The 13713-nt window shown below is 39.2% G+C and overlaps 1 protein-coding gene across 5 annotated transcripts in view; it reads right to left on the bottom strand.

Annotated features, from left to right (window-relative positions):
- The window catches only part of ARHGEF9 (Cdc42 guanine nucleotide exchange factor 9), a 187778-nt gene that overhangs the window by 84277 nt on the left and 89788 nt on the right, over positions 1 to 13713 (bottom strand). For all 5 annotated transcript variants that reach the window (XM_068533643.1, XM_068533646.1, XM_068533642.1 and 2 more), the window contains one exon: positions 2512 to 2691. In XM_068533643.1, the coding sequence (XP_068389744.1) occupies positions 2512 to 2691 (180 nt within the window). The remainder of the gene's footprint in view (positions 1 to 2511; positions 2692 to 13713) is intronic.

The raw sequence follows: 13713 nt of genomic DNA on the forward strand, positions 1-13713 counted from the left end.
GAAACAACCTAGTAAACAACCCAGATGTCCTGGAATGAACTGGTGAATGAGTGGTATATCCACACAATGGAATTATCGCTAAGCAATAAAAAAAAAAAAAAACAACTACTAATACATGCAAAAATATGGATGGATATCAAATAAATTAAGTGAAAGAAGCTAAACAAAACATCACTATTGCATTATTCCATTTATATGACATTCTAGAAAAAGCAAAATTATGGTGACAGAACGCAGATCAGTGTTTGCCAAGGGCGAGGGTGAGAGCATAGACTGACAACAGAGGGAGAACATTAGAACTTGATGAAGTGATAGAAATGTTCCATGTCTTGATTATGGTGGTAGTTACACAACTATATGCACTTGTTAAAACCCATCGAAGCGGACATTTGGTGAATTTTATTGTTTGTAAATTATACTTAAACAAAGATGATAAAGAATGAAATCCTAAAAAAAAAAAAATCCTAGAACTGAATTAAAAGAGGGTAAACAATCTAATATTTTTAAAAAGGCAAACTAATACATAAAGAAGGATAATACACCATGATTAGGTAGGGTTTATCCCAGCAATACAATGTTCATTTAACATGAAAATTATTCAAACGAAATTCACCACATTAACAGATTACAGTGTAAAAGCATATGATCATTTCAATAGATTAGTGGTTCTTCTTTGTCCCTCGGTACAGTTGACAATGTCTGGAGATATTTTTGGTTGTCACAACTAGGAGGGTGCTACTGGCCTCCAGGATAGAGACCAGGAATGCTGTTAAACACCCTAAAATGCACAGGGTAGACTCCAATTGAGAATCACTATTCCATATTCTACTTTCCCAGCTCAAGACTATATTTATGATATTTACACACATTGCTATCGGGTACATACAACTAGTCTCTTGTTCCTTGCTATATAATACCTTACAGTAAGCATCCCCCATATGTTTCTCATCCATACCCTGGTGATAAATACCTAAGTTGCTTCTAACTGCAGTCCACACAACACTGCCATGCAATCAACAGCCTTGTAAATGTTCCCTCATGGACCTCTATGAGAATTTCTCTGGGATATATATTTATGAATGGAACCCAAGGTCATACACATGCTTAACTTTGATAAATACTACCCAGGTGCTTTCTGGAATGGCTGAACCAGTTTAATACTGTGCAAAAAAGAGTTAACATATCAGGCCTGAGACTGCTATCCCTAAAAAGGCCTGCTTGAAATGTTGGCCCTTGGCTGGCATCTTGGAACTTGGATCTCAAGAGATTTTTCACCATTCCCTGACAAGAGTTGCTCACTGTGCCTAAACTATTTGTATGAACAATGTGGTTTATGCAGAATACTTGCTTTCCTTCTGGGGGTCTGGAATTTTGGTACATGCTAGGCAGAGGGTGCCTACATGACCAGCCACCTATAGAAATCTTGGGCACTGAGTCCCTAATAATTTTCCCTGGTAGAAAACATTTCAAAAGTGTTGTCACAACTCATTGCAAGGGGAATTAAGTGCATCCTGTGTGACTCCACTGGGAGAGGACTCTTGGAAACTTACACTTGGTTTCCTTCACACTTTGCCCCATGTGCCTTTTCCTTTTGCTGATTTTGCTTTGTATCCTTTAGTTGTATTAAATCACAACCATGAGTATGACTATATGCTGAGTCCCGGGACTTGTAGCAAATCACTAAACATACGGGTGGCCTTAGGGCTATCCCCCCACTACACATTCCCATAGTCAAAGCAGGAGAATTTGCAAGAAAACTTACTCTTAGCTGCACACTTTCATGTGTCATTTGAATTTTATACCATGTGCATGTATTATCTCTTTAAAAATAAATACTTTATAAAACGGGGGAGAAGAGTTGTCAAAACAACTAGGTCACCTGTGAATAAGACACAAAAGATGTTAGAGAACCACAGAGGTATAAAGTGAAACCTTCTTAAATCCATGTGAGGAAGCCCAAAGATGGTAAGGAACTTACCCAAAGTTACCCAGACAATCATTATAGACAGGACTCACATCCTCACTTCCCTGTTTCCTAGTGTTCCTTCCTCTAAATCTTGTGGCCCCTTTTCCTACACTTGTCACTTCCCCTACCCTAGTGTTCTCCCTTAAAAGCCTTGCAGGGGTCCAGTTTCATGCTGACCATGGTCTCTCCTATTTCTCAGATTCCTGGAATATAAGAATATGTTCAGAGCCCCTCCCAAAACACTGGGTCCCATGGAAACTGAGCCCCATAGGAACAGAGAAGAGAAGTTGAAGAAAAATCCTACTGATAATTATCTGGAAGGAGAGAAAAAAGGCGGAGGGAACAGTAAAGAAGAAGAGTCCTTGGACAAATCACAGTACCTTCCTAAGTCCTCATACTCTAGCAAGGTGATGAACATCAGGGTCAGAGAGGAATCCATCCCTTACCATGGGACAAAGCAACTGAGCAGAACCAAATAGCTCAGAGACTCCTTCCATGGCTTCCAAACGTCTCTCAAAACCCTCCCCAAAGGGGAAGATGCTTACGTGCTCCAGGAAGCAGGGTCCTATCTCGCTGAGGTGGGGGTCATCATTGTTGTACTGTTTCTCCAGGTCTCTTACGAAGCCCATCTGAAACCTGTAGATGTCTTCAATGTTCCCAAAGATCACCTTCAGTTGCTCATCACTGAACATGTCCCTTCTCTTCCGGCATTGCTTCAGGTAGCCCTGCAGACAAAGCAAAAGCCCAGGTTGAGGATGCCCTTCACTCCCTGAGGGCTTTACCACTTCCTGAGCATTTGGGAGCCTTATTTCAGTTCCATGAAGTAGACAGGGAATAACCATTTCCACTTTTCATACAAGAAAATTGGGGTTTAAAGAAGGAAGTCACTCCACCAGTGAATAATTAGGAAAGATGGATCTCAAGCAAAGGTCTTCAGACTGCAGACTCCAGATCACAGAGCCTTTTATGACAAGGACCCCCAAAAGTCATAGGACCCTTTCTCAGAATCTGGTTAAGCACAAACATTTTCACTTGCTTTAGTAGTGAGTTATTGGTTTAGCTGGATTGATTCACAACTCTAATGTTCTATTTCTTATAGGACCAATCCAAAAGGTCTGGTAGGAAAACTTCCCAAAAGGGAACAGGAATTGACAAAACCAAACCATTCTTTAAAGTGGGTGTCTTAGCCATCTAAGGTAGCTGGCTAGGAGAGATAGTTTGGATGAGCTTAGCCAGCAAGCTCACAAGTGGCCAGGCATGGTGTTTTTAACAGGGTAAGTGTTTAGGACACATTTGTGAATAAATGGATGAATTAATACAGCTAGCCATTGATGAAGGAAGAATCAATGAAAGAGGTTCTTGGTCTGATAAGAGAGCACCGAGATAACACAATCAGACTCAGGACACATTGTAAGTCAGGGCAAAAGAAACCAAACACAGTTTTCCATTCTAAAACTGCTGGTGTAGATTTTAACTAATGGCCACTGTGCTCATTAGAAATCATTAGCATTTGAAAATGTTCTGGTGAGAATGAATTATGGTCACTTGCTTTCATCTAAAAGCTAAATGTGATTATTATAACACTTGTTGAGCCCCTAATGAGGAGCATTTATGGTGAATGACTTATCACTTTTGGCCCTAACTCCATTTTGTCTCCTCTAACACAGCTTGCAATGAAGTCCTTTAGGCATACTCCAGAAAGATTCTCATCCCTGGCTTCAATGCCCTTTACCAACCCCTACCAAAATCTCACTTACCTTAGCTCTTCTTACCCTCCGATTCAGCCATTAATGAGTGTCTTTGAAACAGTTTGCAAATTAATAATTTGTGCCAATAATGTGTTGACGTTTATTTATACTACTATTTATTGTAGTTTTGATTCGCATTTCTCTAATGATTAGTGATGTTGAGCATTCTTTCATGTGTTTGTTGGCAAACTGTATATCTTCTTTGGAGAAATGTCTATTTAGGACTTCTGCCCATTTTTGGATTTGGTTGTTGTTGTTGTTGTTGTTGTTTTTGATGAGTTGCATGAGTTGCTTGTAAATTTTGGAGGTTAATCCATTGTCAGTTGCTTCATTTGCAAATATCTTCTCCCATTCTGAGGGTTGTCTTTTCATCTTGTTTCTGGTTTCCTTTGTTGTGCAAATCTTTTAAGTTTCATTAGGTCCCATTTGTTTATTTTTGTTATTATTTCCGTTTCTCTACCAGGTGGGTCAAAAAGGTTCTTGTTGTGATTTATGTCATAAAGTGTTCTGCCTATGTTTTCCTCTAAGGGTTTTATAGTGTCTGGCCTTACATTTAGGTCTGTAATCCATTTTGAGTTTATTTTTCTGTATGGTGTTAGGGAGTGTTCTAATTTCATTCTGTTACAAGTAGCTGTCCAGTTTTCTAAGCACCACTTACTGAAGAGGCTGTCTTTTCTCCACTGTATATTCTTGCATCCTTTATCAAAATTAAGGTGACCATAGATGCGTGGATGTATCTCTGGGCTTTCTATCTTGTTCCACTGATCTATATAGCTGTTTTTCTGCCAGCACCATACTGTCTTGTTTACTGTAGCTTTGTAGTATTGTCTGAAGTCCACGAGCCTGATTCCTCCAACTGCATTTTTTGTTCTCAAGATTGCTTTGACGATTCAGGGTCTTTTGTGTTTCCATACAAATTGTGAAATTTTTTGTTCTAGTTCTGTGAAAAATGCCAGTGGTAGTTTGATAGGGATTGCATTGAATCTGTAGATTGCTTTGGGTAGTAGAGTCATTTTCACAATGTTGATTCTTCCAATCCAAGAACATGGTATACCTCTCCATCTGTTGGTATCATCTTTAAATTCTTTCATCAGTGTCTTATATTTTTCTGCAGACAGGTCTTTTGTCTCCTTAGGTAGGTTTATTCCTAGGTATTTTATTCTTTTTGTTGCAATGATATATGGGATTGTTTCCTTAACTTCTCTTTCAGATTTTTCATCATTAGTGTATAGGAATGCAAGAGATTTCTGTGCATTAATTTTGTAACCTGCTACATTACCAAATTCATTGATTAACTCTAGTAGTTTTCCGGTAGCATCTTTAGGATTCTCTATATATAGTATCATGTCACCTGCAAAGAGTGACAGCTTTACTTCTTCTTTTCCAATTTGGATTCCTTTTATTTCTTTTTCTTCTCTAACTGCTGAGGGTAAAACTTCCAAAACTATGTTGAATAATAGTGGTGAGAGTGGACAACCTTGTATTTTTCCTAATCTTAGTAGAAATGATTTCAGCTTTCACCATTGAGAATGATGTTGGCTGTGGGTTTGTCATATATGGCCTTTATTATGTTGAGGTAAGTTCCCTCTATGCCTACTTTCTGGAGAATTTTTATCATAAATGGGTGTTGAATTTTGTTGAAATCTTTTTCTGTATTTATTAACATGACCATATGGTTTTTCTCTTTCAGTTTTTTAATATGGTTTGTCACACTGATTGATTTGCGTATATTGAAGAATCCTTGCATGCCTGGGATAAACCCCACTTGATCATGGTGTATGATCCTTTTAATATGCTGTTGGATTCTGTTTGCTAGTATTTTGTTGAGGATTTTTGCATCTATGTTCATCAGTGATATTGGCCTGTAGTTTTCTTTCTTTGTGACATCTCTGTCTGGTTTTGGTATCAGGGTGATGGTGGCCTCTTAGAATGAGTTTGGGAGTGTTCCTCCCTCTGTTATACTTTGGAAGAGTTTGAGAAGGATAGGTGTTAGCTCTTCTCTAAATGTTTGAACAGATTTTGCCTGTGAAACCATCTGGTCCTGGGCTTTTGTATGTTGGAAGGTTTTTAATCACAGTCTCCATTTCAGTGCTTGTGATATGTCTGTTTATATTTTCTATTTCTTCCAGGTTCAGTCTCAGAAGGTTGTGTTTTTCTAAGAAATTGTCCATTCCTTCCAGGTTGTCCATTTTATTGGCATATAGTTGCTTGTAGTAGTCTCATGATTCTTTGTATTTCTGCAGTGTCAGTGGTTACTTCTCCATTTTCATTTCAAATTCTATTGATTTGCATCTTTTCCCTGTTTTTCCTGATGACTCTGGCTAATGGTTTATCAATTTTGTTTATCTTCTCAAAGAACCAGCTTTGGGTTTTATTGATCTTTGCTACTGTTTCCTTAATTTCTTCTTCATTTATTTCTGATCTGATCTTTATGATTTCTTTCCTTCTGCTAACTTTGGGGTTATTTTGTTCTTCTTTCTCTAATTGCTTTAGGTGTAAGGGTAGGTTGTTTATTTGAGATGTTTCTTGTTTCTTGACGTAGGATTGTATGGCTATAAACTTCCCTCTTAGAACTTCTTTTGCTGCATCCCGTAGGTTTTGGGTCATCGTGTTTTCATTGTCATTTGTTTCTAGGTATTTTTTGATTTCCTCTTTGATTTCTTCAGTGATCTCTTGGTTATTTAGTAGTGTATTATTTAGCCTCCATGTATTTACAGATTTTTTCCTGTAATTGATATCTAGTCTCATAGCATTGTGGTCTGAAAAGATATTTGATACAATTTCAATTTTTGTAAATGTACCAAGGCTTGATTTGTGACCCAAGATATGATCTATCGTGCAGAATGTTCCATGAGCACGTGAGAAGAAAGTGTATTCTGTTGTTGTTGGATGGAATGTCCTATAAATATCAATTAAGTCCATCTTGTTTAATGTATCATTTAAAGCTCGTGTTTCCTTATTTGTTTTCATTTTGGATCATCTGTCCATTGGTGAAAGTGTGGTGTTAAAGTCCCCTACTATGATTGTGTTACTGTCGATTTCCCCTTTTATGGCTGTTAGCATTTGCCTTATGTATTGAGGTGCTCCTGTGTTGGGTGTATCAATATTTACAATTGTTATATCTTCCTCTTCGATTGATCCCTTGATAATTATGTAGTGTTCTTCTTAGTCTCTTGTAATAGTATTTATTTTAAAGCCTATTTTGTCTGATATGAGAATTGCTACACCAGCTTTCTTTTGATTTCCATTTGCATGGAATATCTTTTTCCATCCCCTCACTTTCAGTATGTATGTGTCCCTAGGTCTGAAGTGGGTCCCTTGTAGACAGTATATATATGGCTCTTGTTTTTGTATCCATTCAGCCAGTCTATGTCTTTTGGTTGGAGAATTTAACCCATTTACATTTAAGGTAGCTGTTGATATGTATGTTCCTATTACCATTTTCTTAATTGCTTTGGGTTTGTTATTGTAGGCCTTTTCTTTCTCTTGTGTTTCCTGCCTAGAGAAGTTCCTTTAGCATTTGTTGTAAACTGGTTTGGTGGTGCTGAATTCTCTTAGCTTTTGCATGTCTTTAAAGGTTTTAATTTCTTTGTCGAATCTGAATGAGATCCTTGGTAGGTAGAGTAATCTTGGTTGTAGGTTTTTCCCTTTCATCATTTTAAATATGTCCTGCCACTGCCTTCTGGCTTGCAGAGTTTCTGCTGAAAGATCAGCTGTTAACCTTATGGGGATACCCTTGTATGTTATTTGTTGTTTTTCCCTTGCTGCTTTTAACGTTTTTTCTTTGTATTTAATTTTTGACAGTTTGACTAATATGTGTCTTGGCATGTTTCTCCTTGGATTTATCCTGTGTGGGACTCTCTGTGCTTCCTGTACTTGATTGACTATTTCCTTTCCCATATTAGGGAAGTTTTCAACTATAATCTCTTCAAATATTTTCTCAGTCCCTTTCTTTTTCTCTTCTTCTTTTGTGACCCCTGTAATTCGAATGTTGTTGCATTTAATGTTGTCCCGGACGTCTATAAGCCTGTCCTCAATTCATTTCATTCTTTTTTCTTTATTCTGCTCTGCAGTAGTTATTTCCACTATTTTATCTTCCAAGTCACTTATCGGTTCTTCTGCCTCAGTTGTTCTGTTATTGCTTCCTTCTAGAGAATTTTAAATTTCATTTTTTGTGTTGTTCATCATTGTTTGTTTACTGTTTAGTTCTTCTAGGTCCTTGTTAAACATTTCTTGTATTTTTCCCATTCTATTTCCAATATTTTGGATATCTTTACTGTCACTATTCTGAATTCTTTTTGAGACAGACTGTCTATTTCCTCTTCATTTGTTTGGTCTGATGGGTTTTTACCTTGCTCCTTCTTCTGCTGTGTGTTTCTCTGTCTTCTCATTTTGCTTAACTTACTGTGTTTGGGGTCTCCTTTTCACAGGCTGCAGGCTCGTAGTTCCTTTTGTTTTTGGTGTCTGCCCCCAGTGGCTATGGTTGGTTCAGTGGGTAGTGTAGGCTTACTGGTGGAGGGCACTACTGCCTGTGTTCTGGTGGATGAGGCTGGATCTTGTCTTTCTGGTGGGCAGGTCCACTTCTGGTGGTGTGTTTTGGGGTATCTGTCACCTTTTATGATTTTAGGCCGCCTCTCTGCTAATGGGTGGGGTTTTGTTCCTGTCTTGCTAGTTGTGTGGCATAGGGTGCCCAGCAATGTAGCTTGCTGGTCTTTGAGTGGAGCTGTGTCTTAGCATTGAGATGGGTATATCTGGGAGAGCTTTTGTCATTTGATATTACATGGAGCTGGGAGGTCTCTGGTGGACCAATGTCCTGAACTCAGCTCTCCCACCTCAGAGGTACAGGCCTGACACCCGGCCAGAGCACTAAGACCCTTTCAACCACACAGCTCAGAGAAAAGGGAGAAAAAAGAACGAAAGAAAAAAATAAAATAAAATGAAATAAAGTTATCACAATAAAAAATAAAAAGTAATAAAAAAAGAAGGAAGAGAGCAACCCAACCAAAAATCACATCCACCAATGATAACAAGTGCTAAAATCTATAGTAAAAAAAAAAAAAAAAGTGGACAGACAGAACCCTAGGACAAAGGGTAAAAGCAAAGCTATACAGACAAAATCACATAAAGAAGCATATACATACACACTCACAAAAAGAGAAAAAGGAACAAACTATATATATATATGTATATATTTAAAAAAAGGAGGAAGAGAACAACTAAATCAATAAAGAAATCTACCAATGATAATAAACTATAGATACTAAACTAAGATAAACATAAAATCAGGAACAAATTAGATGAAGAAAGCAAACCCCAAGTCTACAGTTGCTCCCAAAGTCCACCACCTCAATTTTGGGATTATTTGTTGTCTATACAGGTATTCCAGAGATGCAGGGTACATCAAGTTGATTGTGGAGATTTAAACCACTGTTCCTGAGGCTGCTGGGAGAAATATCCATTTCTCTTCTTTGTTCACACAGCTCCTGGGGTTCAGCTTTGGATTTGGCCCTGCCTCTGCATGTAGGTCGCCTGAGGATATCTGTTCTTCGCTCATACAGGACGGGGTTAAAGTAGTAGCTGATTAGGGGGCTCTGGCTCACTCAAGCTGGGGGGAGAGAGGGGTACGTAATGCGGGGCTAGCCTGCAGCAGCAGAGGCCTGTGTGACATTGCAACAGCCTGAGGCGCACCGTGTGTTCTCCCTGGGAAGTTGTCCCTGGATCACGGGACCCTGGCAGTGGTGGGCTGCACAGGCTCCTGGGAGGGGAGTTGTGGATAGTGACCTTTGCTTGCACACAGGCTTCTTGGTGGCTGCAGCAGCATTAGCATTTCATGCCCATCTCTGGTGTCTGCACTGATAGCCATGGCTCGCGCCCATCTTTGTAGCTCATTTAGGCAGTGCTCTGAATCCCCTCTTCTTGTGCTCCCCGAAACAATGTTCTCTTGCCTCTTAGGCAGTTCCAGACTTTTTCCTGTACTCCCATCAGTCTAGCTGTGGTGCACTAGCCCCCTTCAGGCTGTGTTCATGCAGCCAATCCCAGTCCTTTCCCTGGGATCTGACCTCCGAAGCCCTAGCCTCAGCTCCCAGCCCCCACCAGCTCCAGCAGGTGAGCAGACAAGACTCTTGGGCTGGTGAGTGCTGGTCAGCACCCATCCTCTTTTCGGGAATCTCTCTGCTTTGCCCTCTGCATCCCTGTTGCTGTGCTCTCCTCTGAGGCTCCAAAACTTACCCCCCGGCACCCCCTGTCTCCACCAGTGAAGGGGTTTCCTAGTGTGTGGAAACTGTTCCTCCTTCACAGCTCCCTCCAGCAGGTGCAGGTCCTGTCCCTATTCTTTTGTCTTTGATTTTTCTTTTTTCTTTTGCCCTACCCAGGTACGTGGGGAGTTTCTTGCCTTTTGGGAAATCTGAGGTCTTCTGCCAGCATTCAGTAGGTGTTCTGTAGGAGTTGTTCCACATGTAGATGTATTTCTGATGTATTTGTGGGGAGGAAGGTGATCTCCATGTGTTACTCCTCCACCATCTGAAGGTCTCCCCCCAAGGGCATATAAGTTAAGATGAGTTGGCAGTGGAATATGACTGCCAAAAAAAAAAACTAATGTCATTTTAAGTTAGGGATGAAGAAGAAACAGATTGAGAGGGTGGAATGAGAGAAGTCATAGGAAGGTAATCATACCACTGCAGGGGAGCAGCATTCAATTCTGAGCCCTGTTTTCAGAGGAACATGGAGTAAAGGATACAGAGCCGGCGGGAAGTAGGCAGGGTAGTGAGATCCCTGAAAAGCAACACCATGAAGAATGGTAGAAGGAATCAGGGCTGTTTGTCCTGGAGAAGAGAAGACTCAGAAGACCTCTGAAGGCCTGTCACAGGGCAGAGGGAGCAGAAGGGGTCTATAGATCTTACTGTTAAGCATGCTTCGAACGCCCTCTAACTCCATCTGCATGGTAAAAGAGAATAGGGTGATATGGCAGTGGGTGTGAACTGATTGAACAGAGGTAGTTTCTGAGAGCCTCACCTCTCCTAGGTGTAAAGTGGGCATGAGTGTGAAGGCATTACAGTGGGCGTTATCAAATCAATCACAAAAGGCATGAATTAGCCCTGGGATTGCCATGGTAATAGGCAAGGAAGGTTGACTATTTATTTAACTCTTTCAAAACCCACAAGGGTTGATTTAAGTCTAGATCTAATGCATTGAGCTATTGGATTGGCCAAAATGTGCCTTCGGTTTTTAGGTAAAAATAAAAGACACATTTTTCATTTTCCCCAAGAACTTTATTGAACAATGTATTCACCCTTTTGTTCCACTACCACCTGCCATTTTTCAGGCAACTTCATAATTCTATCTTCCCAAATCTTTTTATCTTTTTGAGCAAAGAACTGTTCCAGGTGCCTCTTACAGTCTTTCAGGGAATTGAAATTTTTTCCATTAAGAGAATTTTGTAAAGACCAAAACAAATGGAAATCCAAAGTTGTAATGTCTGGTGAATTTGGCAGATGAATCAACTTCCCAGCCAAGCTGTAACAGGTTTTGCCTGGTCATCAAAGAAACAAGAGGTCTTGCATTATCCTGATAGAAGATTATGCGTTTTCTGTTGACTAATTCTGGACTCTTCTTGTCGAGTGCTGCTTTCAGTTGGTCTAACTAGGAGCAGTACTTTTTGGAATTAATCGTTTGGCTTTCTGGAAGGAGCTCATAATAGAGGACTCCCTTTTAATTCCACCATATACACAACATCACCTTCTTTGGATGAAGACCAGCCTTTGGTGTGCTTGGTGGTGGTTCATTTCACTTGCCCCACGATCTCTTCCATTCCACATTATTGTACAGTATCCACTTTTCATTGCCTGTCACAATTTGTTTTAAAAATGGAACGTTTTCATTACGTTTAAGTAGAGAATCACAAGCAGAAATATGGTCAAGAAGGTTTTTTTCACTTAACTTATGTGGAACACAAACATCAAAGCGATTAACATAACCAAGCTAGTGCAAATGATTTTCAATGCTTGATTTGTATATTTTGAGTATGTCGGTTATCTCCCACATGGTATAACGTTGATTATTCTCAATTAATGTCTCGATTTGATCGCTATTAACTTCAACTGGTCCACCTGACCATGGAGCATCATCCAGCAAGAAATCTCCAGCACAAAATTTCGCAAACCATTTTTGACACGTTCGATCAGCCACAGCACCTTTTCCATACACTGCAAAAATCTTTTTTTGTGTGTTTCAGTTGCGTTTTTACCTTCTTGGAATAATAAAGCATAATATGCCGAAAATGTTGCTTTTTTTTTTCCATCTTCAATATTAAAATGGCCACACAAAAATTCACCAATTTTGATGTCTTTTTTAAAATGCACACTGATATGACAGTTGTCACATACAATCTAACAAAATTGTTTCAAATGATGTTAAAGACAACTAAGTGCTACTAGAGCCATCTTATGGATAAAACGAACGAACCTTTTGCCCAAACCAATAGAATTAGTGCCTTGATATGGGATACAAATTGACCCCATGACCTCCAGGGAAGATTCCAAAGACCGCAGGGAAATAAGATGGATCAAAGAACCTCTGGATCACCTAGGGTTTGAAAAACCCTTTAGGGAAAGGCCCTTGCAAGTCTGGAAGTCAGTGTCTCCATCTCTAAAATGCATATATCAGAAAAGATTTCCAGGGCCCCATTCAGCTCTGACTCTCTACAGATATCATGTACTGTTTTGCCTGGAAGCCTAAGACCTGACAGGAGACCTGATAAACGTCTTGAAAATAATTTTAATAAAATTAGGGAATGGTGACCATGGTTGTCCTGTTCACAGCTGTATCTCTAGAGTTTAACATAGTACCTGGCATATAGTTGCTGCTCAATAGATATATGTTGAATAACTGCAAAATGACTAGCTCTTCTCATGGTAATGATGACAAAAGGTAAGTTAGAAGCAGAATGCTTAAATTGTTAGTTTTCTTTTCTTCTTTTGTCCAGGATGTCTTTTTTTCAAATTAAACAAAACCATTAAAAAATAAGAGGATGACAGGAAGAAGACTATTTGCAACTTGGAAAACTGACAAGGGATTAATATCTGGAATATACAAGGAACTCCTATAAATCAGCAAGAAAAATATGAGAAACTATGGGAAAATGGGCAAAGGATGGGAACAGGGTCTTGAATGTCCAGGTGGATGGATAGGTAGGGCCTAGAGCAGCCAGAAATCCCTGGGCTGGTCACTTCAGGCCAATGAGCTGCCTCATCCTTTTACTTTAGTATGGTATACAAATATTACTGTTTTATACAATGTATTATTTTCTATATATACACCAAGATGTAAAGACCATTGGAAATCATCAGGATAGGCAATTAACAGAAAGAAAAAAACAGTAAGTTTGAAAACTCCAGGCTTAAACATATCAAATGCAAATGTCTTGAAGCTATAGCATGATAAACTCTATTAGACCTAGGAAGAATTTCTTGATGGTGAAGGGTATAAGACACTAATATGAATGACTGAGGAAAGCTAGTTCCAGCTTTTCTGGAGGCATTTGAGGACAGAATTTATTTCACAGACATCAGATGACTGAGATGATCTTCCTCAGAGAGGCAGATGAGGCAACTTTATAAGGCATATTTAGCTTTGCTTGCCCTGTGTCTAGTCTCCCTGATCATAATATGATTTCTAAGATTACAAGAGGTAATACCACCAATCACTGGTCAAGGTGACCTAGAACTAAGCCAATACTCTTTTATCCCACCGTCTGGATTTAGAAAGAAGAATGTCATCTTTTCAGAGAACTCATTAAAAAATATATTTTCTTTTACTGGCTTCACTGAATAACTTTGATAAAAATAACTCTATTTCCTACTCCCTCATTTGTAAAATGAAGGTATTGTAACTTAAATGTTTGTGAGGCACTTTCTGCTCCCAGGAGTAATTAATAAATGAATGAATGAATGAATGAATAAATAAAGAAATAAATATTTTCTAATAGATAGTGACTTTTTTCTA

This window comes from Eschrichtius robustus, chromosome X (assembly GCF_028021215.1).
Source record: "Eschrichtius robustus isolate mEscRob2 chromosome X, mEscRob2.pri, whole genome shotgun sequence".
NCBI classification, from domain to species: domain Eukaryota; kingdom Metazoa; phylum Chordata; class Mammalia; order Artiodactyla; family Eschrichtiidae; genus Eschrichtius; species Eschrichtius robustus.